General features: G+C 26.8%; 1 protein-coding gene across 1 annotated transcript in view; it reads left to right on the top strand.

Annotated features, from left to right (window-relative positions):
- LOC129989362 (anillin-like) overlaps positions 1-9,954 on the top strand; it is a 33,502-nt gene extending 23,548 nt beyond the window's left edge. The window contains exons 14-19 of the mRNA XM_056097852.1: positions 1,423-1,473; positions 3,298-3,355; positions 4,575-4,687; positions 6,136-6,222; positions 6,532-6,639; positions 8,654-9,954. Coding sequence (XP_055953827.1) covers positions 1,423-1,473; positions 3,298-3,355; positions 4,575-4,687; positions 6,136-6,222; positions 6,532-6,639; positions 8,654-8,941 — 705 coding nt within the window. The 3' untranslated portion in view covers positions 8,942-9,954. The remainder of the gene's footprint in view (positions 1-1,422; positions 1,474-3,297; positions 3,356-4,574; positions 4,688-6,135; positions 6,223-6,531; positions 6,640-8,653) is intronic.
- Positions 9,955-14,518: the final 4,564 nt, after the last annotated feature.

Below are 14,518 nucleotides of genomic sequence, written 5' to 3'. Positions count from 1 at the left end.
GATTCAGTTGGTTGGAAAAAAAGTCCCAATTCATTCTCAATTCTCTTAACTTTAAGATGAAACTAAGCATAGTATGCCACATTATAGAATGATTTGAAGAAAATATATAAATTTGCTTAAGAGTGCTTATTTTTAGAGTTTTATATGTTAAGTATTTTATTTAATGGAGGTTCTATTACTTTGTAAATAAATACTAGTTTAACCCAGTTTCAAATATATGGTATGCTAACACAAAAATGAAATATCCAAAGGCAAGCTAGTTTCATTTGGCCTTATTATCTGCCCTATTTGCAAAAGAATATACTTTTTTACACCAACATAGTCACTGCTTATTTCCTTGATAAATATTCTTGTTTATATTTGCATAATATCATGGTCTTCAATAAGCTTTTAAATAAATTTTTTTAAAGCAATTTTAGTAGATTACAATCATATATTTAAAATATCAGCAGAATGAGGATCTAAAGTTCTTGTTTCAAAATAATTATAGAAAATCTTGGGACAAAACAGAACTTTTTTGAATACCTCTTAATTAGTTTTAGTAAAATCTTGCTTTTTCCTATTATCTTTTAAATCTCTAAAGTCTATTTTATAATTGCATTTCACTGAATGAAGGAATTGAAATGGAGGAAAACAACAGTTTTTGTATTTGTTTACTGCTCAACATGTAACACTTTAATGCATACTATTAATTCTTTTTTGATGTAAAATAATATAAAAATGAGAAGGAATTTCAGATATTACCTTTTGCTGGTCTTTAATGGCAACCTTTAAATCTCCCTTCTCTATTTTACAAATACAATTACAACAGTTGTTGAGAAAATAATAGTCTGTTTAAAATATATATGTTTTTGTAATTTTTGCGCATGAAATAACACTTAATCTAAAATAAAGCAAACAAAAGACCAGCAATTTTAAAATATTCAACTTTATAAAACAATATTACTTTTATTAATTCCTTTTAGATTTTATTCCATTTTTCTAATTTTTTTACAGTGCAATCAATTAACCTCCCCTTTTGTACAGTTTCTTAAAAACAATTGCAATGATTTCTTGCATATAGTTGCACGTTGAACATTAGAAAGAAATAAGATTTGAAGCATTTTTACAAAGTGGTATAATACATTATTGTTTGCCAGTAAATATTTCAATACAAAATGTCCTTTGTCATGTTCTTCAGTCATATTGAATTCGTCAAGGTGGATGCTACTAAGAGTTATTTTAACGTTTATCTTGATTTTTTATATATATTTCATGATTTTCATTTGACTCAGTAATTTAAATTCTGATGTTTATTTTGTATCTCTTTCATTATTTCAAAACTATATGGTATTTGATTTAAATGAAAAAATTCATATAAAAATATGATTTTATCAACAATATTTGCTTAACATTTTACTTTTTTGCCTCATTGTTTTATAGCAAACCAAAAAAGAAAGCATGTCTCATGATAAGAAGTATGGTATTAGAAGAGTAAGTATTTTGACATCCAATATATTTTTCTTTTTCTTGTTTATTCGTTTTGCTAAAAATGTACAGTCATGTTATTTCTCAAACAATTATGTCATGTAATTTTCCAAAAATTTGAATATTTAATTGTAAAATTTTATGGCAGATGTAAAGTAAACTTTAAATTAAGCTTTAAGAAAAGCATGTATTCTGAAATATTTCTTAAATAACTAAAGATGATATGATCAGCTTTTGGTGTTTGCATTATTTACTCTATTCCCATTAAATGCAAGAGCTCTGATTTGAAAATATATTTCAAATAATGTAGACTCATTTCTTTCTAATTAACAGTTTTTGGAATAATTGGTTTTTTACAAGAGAAAGAAAACATTAATATTTCATGTGGCAAGGTGCAATTTCAATTATTTTTTTCATCATTTCAATTTAATGTGAAAACTAGACTGAAAGAGTGGGGGGGGACTTTAACCCAAAATAAATCATTTAGGATAAATATATGAAAAATGAGCGGGGGATTTTTATTTCTGAATTTTACTGTGATTAAAAATATGCTGCCTAATTTACTAATGCTATTTCTCTCTATTTGTGCATCATTTTGACATGCATGGTAAAAAAAAATTAAATTATATTTTTGTGAGAAGCAGATCTTGTTTTTCCTAATTAAGATGTAATACTAATCAAGTTTTTCACTACTAGATTGTTGCTATATGTGGTGATTTTTTTTAAGTCTGTTTAAGTTTGGATTTTATGCAGCTTTATAAGCCTCATGGACCAGCTGTCCCTGGTGTATTTATATATATTTTTTAAAACATTCGATGATTTATGATGTTTTGGATTATATTTACTGATCCCTTTTATAATGTTATGTATTCAATTTCCCATCAGTCACCTATATCAATTAATGAGTTTTGTTTAATTTTGTATCATTATTTTTATTTCTATGTATTTATTCAATCTCAGTTATGCCTTTAAAAATAATTAAATTTTGTTTTAATCTTTTGAAGTTAAACTTATTAAAGCACAAGTGCATACATTTTTCTTGAAGACTAAGAACATTAAGATATACCAATTGTACAAAAAAAATTTTTTTCCCCTGCATTGTAATTCAAAATTATTGCCCTCATTACAAACAGCTATAACTATTAAATTAAAAATGGAGAAATTTACAGAGTAGGAGACAGAAATTTCATTTATTGCAGATGAAGTGTTGTAAACTGAAATTCAGTGCAACTGCAGTTTCATATATTAATAAGTTAACATTTTATAAGTGCTTCCTGAGGGGGGGGGAGAAGTTATGTTTGAAAATGTTTTTGTCTCTTAACTGTACAAGAAATATTTTGTTTGTTACACAATAACGAACTTTTAGATATAGATCAATAACATATATAAAATCAACATTTGTCCAAAGCAAGACATATGCAAAAAGGCGGTTGGTGACCAGCAAAGATATGAATATAAATCATTGAAAGAATAGTTGTTTTTATAAATATGTTTTTCAAAAAATGTGTAAAGAAACCAGTAGGTACCTTTTAAAAGGAAAAGAATTTTTTGGTATTGGTGTTTATTGATGTTTCATATCTTGTAATATTGACTATCAAAGAGATGTTATTCAAGTGACATAGAACAGTCCTAAATTATGTAAAGCAATGTTTGAATTTTCATCCACTTTCTAGTTAATTCATTAGTCCTCATTAAACCATAAATCATTAAATATATGAAATTGTTTGTAATCAGAACAATGATTTAAACTACCTTGTACTTGTATCCGAACTGAGAATGATTTGATCAATCTTTATGAACTTTAATATGTTTTTACTCTCTCTCATGAAGGATCACAGCAAGATTCGACTAACGCCTAAAGGAAAGAAAGGTGATGGAAAACTTCCTGGTAAGCAAACAATTGTCTTAATAAACTATTTTGAGATTTTCTTTTCAATGCATGTTTTGATTAACCTTTCTATAATTTTGCTGAGATATTTGTTCTTTTAGAAAGAGGGTGCAAAAATATGGATTTCTCTCTCTCACACACACACACATACACCTTGGAAGCTTGAATTATGTGCATACTTTAAGACATTCCACGAATTAATTATTTGCTGCTGGGCAGAGCATTTTTGTGATGTACCCATTGCCCCATTATCTTATAGGAGGTAGACAGATATGAACAATCCTTAAACATTTCTCTTCTTTTAAAAAATTATGTTTCTCTCTTATTTACTCCCCCCCCCCTGGTATTATAGTTATCTTCTTCCAAGAAAAAAATAAATATCCTTAAACTTTTAGCCACTGCTATTCAAAATGATTTCAGTGATTAATAAAAAAAGAAACATTCACGATATACATGGAACTGGCTTGGAAATAAAAACCGCTTTCTTTTATATAGTTATTTTAATGATAAATTAACCTTTATTGGGACTATGGAAAGAATGCTTAAATTTATGAATATTTAAATGAAGTTATGTATGTTGGTATAAGTTTTCACAAGTCTTTTAATAATACAAAATCCTAGATGCTTCAGTTCCTTATCTCGCACACAATTATGTATATTGATTTTTACTTATTATTTAATTAATTTAATAACCTAGATGAATCACTCTTAAAAAATGTTTTACTGTACCTTGAGTTGAGAAAACTGGTCTTTTAATGGGTTAATAAATGCAATTTTTAAGATTGGTTTTGAATTTCAAACACACACACACACACAAAAAAAAGTGTTTTTCTTCTCATTTGTGATGTAGAAGTGTTTTTCTTACTTTTATCTAAAACTTTTATAGTAAAAATTTTATGATATTTATTGTGGTTTTATTTCTTTATAGCAAATTTCCTGAATTTTCATTAAAAATAAACTATAAATATAACAAAATTTCTGTTATTTCTTGGAGTATTTCTACCAGCCTTTCATTCTTTTATAATTTAGATTTGATCTATTTCTCTATTTAAAAAAAAATCATTGTTTTATAGTGAATGAATAAAAGTGTGTTTTTAATAAGAAAAGTTTATCAGTTTAATTAATTAAATATTTATTTTGAACGTATTATTTACCTCATCACAGTACTGTGATACTTTTAATAAAATTGTATTAAATTATCTTTTCATTTCCCTTACAGCCGTTAGCAGCCCAGGTGGGCCTCATGCTGTGAGGTCCCCCAGCTTCCGAGTTGTTGGTTACACTCGTTTTACTCTCCAAAATTGCACTAAGAAATGTTTTACTTTAGACAAAGTGAGTCTGCTATTATTTTATTGAAGACCTTTGCTTATATTTTAGGCATCAAATCTTTTTAATAAGCTAAATAATTCATAAATAATAAGCCAATGTGATAATTTTGTATCTTTCTTAAATTTTTTAAATCTAAATGGGGTGTTATCTTTTGACTTAATTTTTTTTATTAAGTAAATATATTTTTTTAAATTTCTAAATTTTTTTTAAAATTATATTTAACATAAGATTTCTGTATGGTTGAAATAAATTGTACTTAAGTTATAAAACAATTGTATAGTAAAAATTGTTTTGCAGCAGCATCAATTCATATCAGAATTAATAATTCCATATAATAACATAAATTAATGAGTTAACATTCATCACGAAATTATTATAGCACTGTAAGAAGCTTAATTATAATTTTTTTTTAAAATCCTTGATTTGTTTTTAGTGCAGTGTTATTTGCAAGTACACTACCTAGGGATAAAACATTTTTTTGCAGATGCAATGTACTAATGGCTGACTCTTACTTGATCATACAAACAAGAAATAACAAGGGCAGTCAGTGTATGGCAAGGTGTCTGCCTTCCAACTTTGCATCATTGGCTGCAATCTTTTTGAGTTTTTGATTCGTAGACTTGGTTAATTACACTAAATGATGTGATATTGGTCAAAAATAGGTATAATACCTGAGAATAAATGTAATTTATTCTTTCAAAATAAATAATTTAGTTTGAAGAATATTTTTTTCTAATTTTAATAATTTTTAAGATTTTATGTGACTATCAACAATATTTTTCATGAATTGTATATTTTCCACACATATTTAATAGTTTTAATGCATTGTTAAAAGCTGTGTAATTTAGGTGTTTGTTTAAATGAAATGGCTTGCAGGCTTTTCATTTTTGGTAAAATATAATTTAATGTATCGTGTGTTTTCTTCAATTTATTTTTTGTAGAATCTTGAAAAAGAAATTATAATTTTTAAATTTAGAAACACATGCAAGAATAGTGGTGGAGAGATACTATTATTAAGTAGAATTCTTTTTAAAAGAAAGGGAAATCAGATGAAATATTGAATTTTACAGACTTGCTTTTAAAAATGAATTAGTTAAATTTAAATTCTTTAATTGATTAGTCAAGGGTACTTGGAGGAAAAAAGGTATCCAATTTGTTTTTGTTGAAATAAAAGCAGGAACATGCAGGTCAGTAAATCATAAGCATATTTAATGCTTGAATATGTGTCTCAAAGTAAAGGTATTTAAAATAATATGAGTGGGGTGGCAGAGGCTTTTAATTTCACATGCTCTTACTTTGCTTAAATTGTGATATGATTTGTTAGAATGTGTCAAAGTTTTTTAAAAATTAAGAATTTAATGAACTTTTTCAGTTGTCTTTTATATCTAATTATATGAATATTAAAAATCAGTCGCAATTACAAAAAATATAACTAAACTTTTTGTTTGCAGATTCCTTTTACTTCACCTTTGGAAGGTGTTCTCAAAGTCAAACTACAGTTACATGCTGAACATAATGTCACAGAGAGAGGATTTTTAGTAAGTAATAAAGTTTTCAGCTTTCATTTATCCATTTCAGATTTATGAGATTCTTTGACTAACATATGTTAATAAATATATGTGTGGTTGTAAGTCACACATTTATAGTTACATTAGATCTTTTTGATATTTGACCGTGTAATTATGAAGAGAAAGTATTTTGCTGTTATAGTGAGGTAGTGTGTAAGGAAAATAGACACCTCTGGGCATATATATTTGTCAATTTCTTATTATATTCTATCTGTGAAGTTGTATTTTTTGAAAATGAGGATTGCTTATATTAAATGATATTCGTGTTCTATTTTGCAGACCATGTTTGAAGACGTAAGTGGCTTTGGAGCCTGGCATAGGCGATGGTGCTGCTTAGAAAACCATCTGTTATCTTATTGGAAATATCCAGATGAAGAAAACAAAAAGGTATGTATGTATAGTTTTTGGTTTTATTTTAATTCGATAGTTTTGCCAAATATATGTGTAGTACACTACTGCTTTGTTCAGTACATGTTTGTCTCTCAAATTTTCTATTCTTCTTTTTTACTTCTCAGTTTATAGTTATTTTTTCTATTAATTAATTTTCATATATTTATATTCTTGTTTAAAATATTTCATTCCTTACATCTATGCTTATTTTTGTTTTTGTTAAGTAATATTTCTATAAACATTGATATTTAAGATATCAGTTCTTGTAAAGTTTATTATATAATTCTTTCAGTTATATTTTGCTTCATTGTTGTTTGCTCTTTTTATTTTTTAATCATTCATTACTTTTATTTATTTATTTTGAAAAGGAATTCTTTAACACCTTGACTGCCCTGGGGGTCACCAATGACCGGCAGGCCCATTTAAATTACATTGTAAAAAATTAAATGTGTTAATACATTGATTGAATTGTCTAATATATATTTATATACCTTATACACTAGGTGTTACACAAACTTAAGAAAAATGAATATAAATGTCAAGCTTGCATTTTCATGCATTTAAAGTGTTCATATTGCTCAACTTCACAAGTCAATTTTTAAACTTATGTTACGGAATAATTTTTAAACTTATATGTATAGGGGGGAAAATAAATTCCTGTCATGTTTATATACTGTATATCATTTCAACTGACACTAACTAAATTTGACTATTTAAAAATTATCAATACTTTCTTTTAGAATTTCTTCAATTTTATTTTTTTCATTTAAGTTTTCTTTATAGTCGAACTATATTATTTTATTTTAGTTTATGAGATACTTACGAATAATTAGCTGGATTATAAATTGATTTTATTATAAATTCAATTACCAGACATATCACAACATATCAAGAGGGCAAAATGACTGTTTTACATTGGTAGTATCAATTTTCAGTGTAATAACAGTATTAATGATTGGTAGTTTTTTTATATTCACCAGGCAGGCTATTATTCATGAATTCATTGAATCATATAAAACTTTTCCTTATCTTTATAAATAATGGTCTAAAATTCATTTCTTATTCTTGTCATTGGGTTTTAATAGAGAATTTTTATTAGAATGGAATTTTTGCATCAATTTATTTACTGCACAAAATAAGGTCATTCAATTTTATTTAAGATATCTCTGTAAAGCGTTCGAAACAAAACACATTTATATAAATACTAAATTAAAAGGAAAGCATTATGCATTTTTATAACATTTTGTACATAAATGTATCATTATCTAAATAGTTTTACAGTAATAAAAATCATTTAAAAATATTGCGTCTTAAGTATAAAAAAGTTATTATGCCCAAATTCATTCTTTTTAAGCATGCCTTTTTTAGGAAGCAACAAAATTACATCTAGATATGTTATGAAGTATGAGTGTCCCATCTAGAACTTCTGGAATGAATCACAGTCACCTAATTGTAGAATCTAGTTTATAGTGCCATTAGATAGGTTTGAAACCTGGAAGGTGGATAATTTTGATGTCTCATGACTATGGTTTAAAATGATTTATTCATGTTGTATCCCAAAACAGCAATTATTTAAGTTCCAAACAAGGTGCTAATCAAACTAATCTATAAAATGAATAATCATATGTTAGATCCCCCCCCCCTTTTTTTTTATATTGACAAAAAAAGTATGCTTAGGCACCTAAGAAAATTGAATGTTACATTTATTTCCTAGAAATTTTTTGAAAAAATTCTGCACAGAATATGAGCAATGGCTTGAGATCCAATATGCAACACTTTCACAAAAATATAAGGTAATTAAAGAATTCCTAAACACAGTTGCTATAAAAATGTTAATATAGTTGTAAAACATCATTGAAGTTTTGAATTTCATCCCCTTTCCACTCCTTTGAAATTTGGTAGGATGCCATATAGTTGAATAAATAAAGTGTGAAACATATGTTTTAAAAATAGTATGCTAAAGGTTGTTATTATCATTGACAATGAAAGTTTCTTCAATCATTTTTTCCAGGATGCAATGGGTTCAATTGATTTACGTCAATGTATCACAAAGGAAGTCCGAGTGGTATCGCGTGACATTTGTGCTCGTCCCCACACCTTCCAGCTGGTGGAGGTGCGCCCCAGGAAGAAAGGTGACCGTGACACTCTGATATCCCAAAGTCATGACACACTCACTACCACAAGACGTTTGCTTTCAGCTGATACCCGTGAAGAGCGGGAAAGATGGTGTCAACGACTGAATGATGCCCTGCGTTATGTCCGCCTTTGGGACCCAAAAGCCCTGGCGCCCACACAGTGAAAGGGAACTGTACCACCATAATTATAGAGCTTTTATTTTTTTATATTGTAGCAAATGCTGCTCATATGCTGCTATATATCTTTTGTGCTGTTGTTTGAATTTGAAATTCCATCTTTTTATTGATAGTTAGAACTATATTATTTCCTTTAATTAAATCAAATGATAAGATAATGTTTTATTTGAAAGATGATTATTCGGATCTGTTTTATTTTGGATTTACATACTCTTAAAAAGTAGTTGGTTGGTTTTGTCATTTTTTTTTTATATATATATATATGACATTTTTTGTCATTTTTTTTATATATATGTTTATTATTTGTGAGAATCAATAAGTAGAATTGTACAGAAATTGTCCGAGTATATTCATCTGTAAACCCATCCATTCCAGAAATTTTCCCTTTGTTTAAAAAAATATAGGATATTTGCTGCATATGCAGATTTTCAAATTTATAACATTTATGTTAGTTTGCACGTGCACATTAATGGAATTGTAGTTAAAAAGGAAATGCTCCTTCAATGTCTGTATTCTTCGGATCATTGAATATAAAACTATATATTAAATAGCAAACATTCATGAATAAAGTAAACCTGTCTTTTTGTTGTAGAACAAAATTAATTTTATCTTAGCAATTAATACTTTTTGAATTTTAATTATTTTGTATATTTTCATTAGCATTGTACTGAATATTTGCTAATTTTCTTAATATTCTTGCTTAATCTGTATCCATTCAGATTATTTCTTCTTTACTGTGTCTCAGTATTTGTTTTAATTCTTTGAATATTTAAGAATGCATAAAATCTTTCTTTATTCATTCTATCACTGAGGTTTCAAGAAGAGTGTGGGCCTTAATATGATGTATTATTATTCCTTTATCATAAAATTTGATTTCCTTGTTTTATATAATATGTGTATATGCTTTATATATCTGAATGTTTCTGAATCTTTAATGCTTGACCATATTTTAAAATATGTATAATCCTTTAATAATCCATTTATTTTTTAATCAAAGTGCTTAAACCCATTATGTAAATGTATATTTTTTTATTGTAAGATTTTGTGATATAACAATAAATTTGTTTATCTGTTTCTTAAAACTTGTTTGTTGTGGAAACTAGGGTTTATACGACTTTTTGAAAAACTGATTTTTGAATTCAATATTTCCAAAAAAAACGCGGTTTTAGCTGGTTTTCAAATTGTTGTCCAAAAAAAAATAGAATATGGAATTTTTTTTAAATTTAATTTATATAAAATAACAAAAAAAAATCAAAGTCAAAATATATCAAAAAAAAAAAAAGAAGAAGAAGAAGAATTACATATACATATATTACTTACACAAAATAACGAAAACTCAAACAAAAATTTCAAATATATTATTTTTACATGTTTTAATTTCTCCTAAGAAATTAGGATTTTAAAATACATAAAATATCCACTGAACGGTGGCTAAGTCTTGTTCTTATTTTGGACACAATATTGCCTGAAATTGAAAATACTCATTCACTAGCTATTGAGCTTGATTTTATAGTTTTCATGGCATGAAATCTTTGTCCTTTTATTCGTTCACTCAAATAATGAAAATTCAGCTTTCAGTGTCTTTGGATTTTTAAGCTTTTCTTCAGGGTCTTCAAGAAACTTTTGAATTGATTTTTCCATTGTTTCTTTTAAAGAAGCATTACTCTGGTTAATAGTTTCCTCAGTTTGCTCTTCATTGAAATTGGTTTCCACATAAGAATTCGGAAATATTCTACAATATCTTTCCAGATAACTCAATAATTTCGGTTTTCGAAGCTAAAGAAAGTACACTAGATTTTTTTCGCTGAACTAGAAATGTGCAAATACAGCTATTCTACTTCTTTCTTGAATTTGTTCTTCTAAAGCATATTATAATTTCAAACTAATTTCAGTGTTTAAATTTTTTAGTTCATTTAACCTAAATTTAGACATACCTTTTACGGTTAATAAATTGGTATCTCATCACCTAAGCCTAGACAAATAGGTCCCAACCAATAAAATTTTAATTTTTTTTTTTTTTTTTTTTTTTTTTTTTTTGAAGAGGAATATTCAGGGAAACCGGTATTCTTAATTTAAAAACCGGTTTTCAAATGTGAAAAATTTACTTTGAAAAGCAGTCAAAACCTAGTGGAAACTATAGCAATAAGAAATTTAAGTATTATAATAATTCTTTACATTAAACAACTTTATAACGATAGGAGAATTAAAAGAAATTCTTTAGATGCCTCTAATAATATATCAAATGTTTTAGCTTTCTTAGTTAATGTATTGTCATTAAATAGTTTAAAATTGGAAAATAGTTCCAATTTATTTATTTTATTACTTATTTTTGTTTTTTGGAGAATGCTGATTATACAACTAAAGCTTACAGATATTTTTTTAATTTTATTTTATATAAAAATGTAAAAATTTTTTCCCATAAAATTATTTTTCCTTATTTAAAAAAAAAAAAAAATCAATTTTTGGTGAAATATCACTTTGGATTAAAATAATTTCCTAAAAATACTCTGCAATTAATTTATAATTATTATTTGCTACATTTATCATTTAAAAGCTATATCACCGGTAAACAGGATAATATTTATTTTACATTAAGTAAGGGGATTTTTATATTTTGAGAGACACTGAAAAGGAATATGATATTAAAAATATTTCATCGGCCACATATTTAAAAAAAAATACAAAAATCGGATTTCATGACGTTTATTATATTTACAATATTAATTTTAACATTTTACAGGGGGAGAGTGCAGGTTGTGAATTTAAGATTGGAGATATAGTATAATGGTAGTATACTTTTAGGGTGTTTATTTAATAAAATATTAAAAAGCAGCCATCTAAATTCCGAGAAAACGGCCCTCAGATTTTCAGTACGGCTTATTTAATAGTAATTTGTCACCATAGCTGAATGTCCAGACAGCACACTCTGTAAGGCATTGGTTTGGTATCCGTGAGGCCAGAGTTTAATCCTGGACTAGATATATGTTATTACTTTTTATGCAAAAGTGAATATTCATTCACATAGTTCTTGATTTATAATTAGAATTTTTAATTTTAAACATTAAAATCATTTCAAATACAACTTTAAATAACTACCATCATCCTAAATGCTTTAAAATTTTAGATTTTAATAGTCGAAAATTATTTTTACTAACTCTGCATAATAATATTTATCTCGAAAATTACAGAAAATAGATGTTAATTTATAAGTAAAATAAGCAAATGATGAAAAGAATATGTTAAATTGTCGAAATGCATAGGTATTCCAAATTTTATATAACACTAAAAAGCAGTTTGAATAAAGATACAATGAAAAACTTTTATTTCAAAATGCACATTGTATAAAAACTCTAAAATGAATGTTTACGAAGTTACTGTAGACAAGCAGTAATACAAATGCTTTATAAATTACAATATACTTTGTAATTATAGTATACTTTCACAGTATACTATAATTTCAATATACTTTGAAGGAAGGATTCTAATTTAATTTCATAATATAATTCTTTCTATAATTTCTGTTTTCTAGAAATTGGAAAAACAGGCCTATTTTTTTCAGATTTTATTGCAATTGGATAATCTTATAATTTTGAATTAATTTAATACCATATAGAGAGTTAAAATTTCTGAAGTGAAAATGTCTGTGAATACAGATAATGCTAGTGGCTGACAATGAAATCACATTAGAATCACTATACAATGAGGCATCAATGTTGGAACTAAAAGTTCCAGTTATCTATGACGAAGTTTAGTTAACTAGTTAAAAATAACTGAATTGCTTAAGACTCTTCAGACACAATTCCTTATGGAGGGAGGAAGTGATAATACTTTTATTAAGGAGATGCAATAACATTGAGAAAATAATTTCCACTAGTCCCACATATATTGTTGAAAGAAGCATTGCGCCATGTCTTCAAATGTTTAGGAATGATGACCCATTTTTGGCTTTTTATGCATTTTGCATTCATAAATCAGTAAAATAAGTATTGTATTTTTATTTATTTTTTTTAATTTTGAAAAAAAAAATTCTGGTGAAATTATTTTTTAGTAAATAACTAATGCCAATTTAATTTTTCTAATAATGCATCATGTTTCGCAATTGATAAAGTGATTGACGATGTTAGAGTGGACAAATTATTGAAAGACTTGCATTCCAGAAAAGCAATATTCGCTAAAATTATATTCTTTTCAAGTATGATTCTCAGTAACTTGTTTTAAAAATGAGTACGAAATGAATAAATATCGAGTAAAAAGAATTGCTAGAGGAAACTTGCAAGTATGAAGTACAAAAAATGTACATAACTCAGGTTTGCAATCAAAAAAGTGTTTAGAAATCAACAGCTGATCTGGATAGATTTTTGAAATCTTTGAATAGAACAGTCGAGATAAAATTAAAAAAAATACTAGAACAGCGGAAGTGGCCTTCCCAAAACTTCCTCGCATACTCTGATAAACTTGTCCTATCAGAGAATGTCTTGCATGACATTGGCTTACAATAGTTACGAAATATTAACTTTTGGAGTAGATTTAGTCTTACTGAATCGATCGTGCGATTCGTGGCTATTAATCTCTGGTATTCCGTTAATAGTATCCGAAAATCTAATTCATGTTTTAAATACGATTTTACCATCCGATTGAAACAAAAATTTGACAGAGAACTGCACATCTAGTCACAAATTTACATGCCAAATTTGATATATTTAAGTTAATTTAGGTTTAGGTTTTCGAATTATTGCGTTTACTAATTTTTGAAAGTACAAACAATCAACCCAGTATTGGATTTGGCTCAGGTGTCTATTTTATTGATGTTAAATCTGTGTACCAAATCTTATCTATCTAGCTGTCTTCGTTTTCTAGTTAACATGTTAACTTATATTCGAACACCTGGACAGACGAACTTCCTCTGAACAGATTTTATTCAAAATTTGATAGAAATATGCAAATTTGTTGTAAATATCGTATACCGTCTAGCTCAAAGCGTTTTTGAGTTATCTTTGTTACAGACAAACAGATGGACATTTTCCAAAAAAAAAAAAAAAAAAATATGTTTTTCAGACTTAGAGAGTTGAAAAATTGTTGTATTCGAAAGCATTAAAAGCTAAAAGCAACAATTAATTTGGTTAAGAAAAGTTTTGTTTGTCCAATAAAGTTCTCTTGACTACAAAACTTGGCTAGAGGAAACAATTTTCTAAAGCTCTATCAGAAGAAATAAAGTACTTAAGATTTTTTATGTACTTTAGCAACAAGTTTCCAGGATTGTCGGAAGCAAAAAATAAAAGGCGTTTCCGTCATTCCAGATATTCGGAAACATTTTAATGACGAAATATGTGAAAGTAAAATATCAATGAGTGAGAAAGAGAACTGGAAAGTTTTTAGGAAATTATCCAACTCTGGAACTTTAAGGACCCTAACTTTAAATATATCGGGGAAAGTATATTAATAAAATTCACACTTTCCTATTAGAAGGAAATGACTAGCAACATTGTTACAACTAGGGATGGCAATACCGGACCAAAATTCCAATACCGGTATTCGGTATTTTTTAAATCTTAATACCGGGATAC

Source organism: Argiope bruennichi, chromosome 10, assembly GCF_947563725.1.
Source record: "Argiope bruennichi chromosome 10, qqArgBrue1.1, whole genome shotgun sequence".
Taxonomy (NCBI): domain Eukaryota; kingdom Metazoa; phylum Arthropoda; class Arachnida; order Araneae; family Araneidae; genus Argiope; species Argiope bruennichi.
This window is presented reverse-complemented; position numbering and strand designations above follow the sequence as displayed.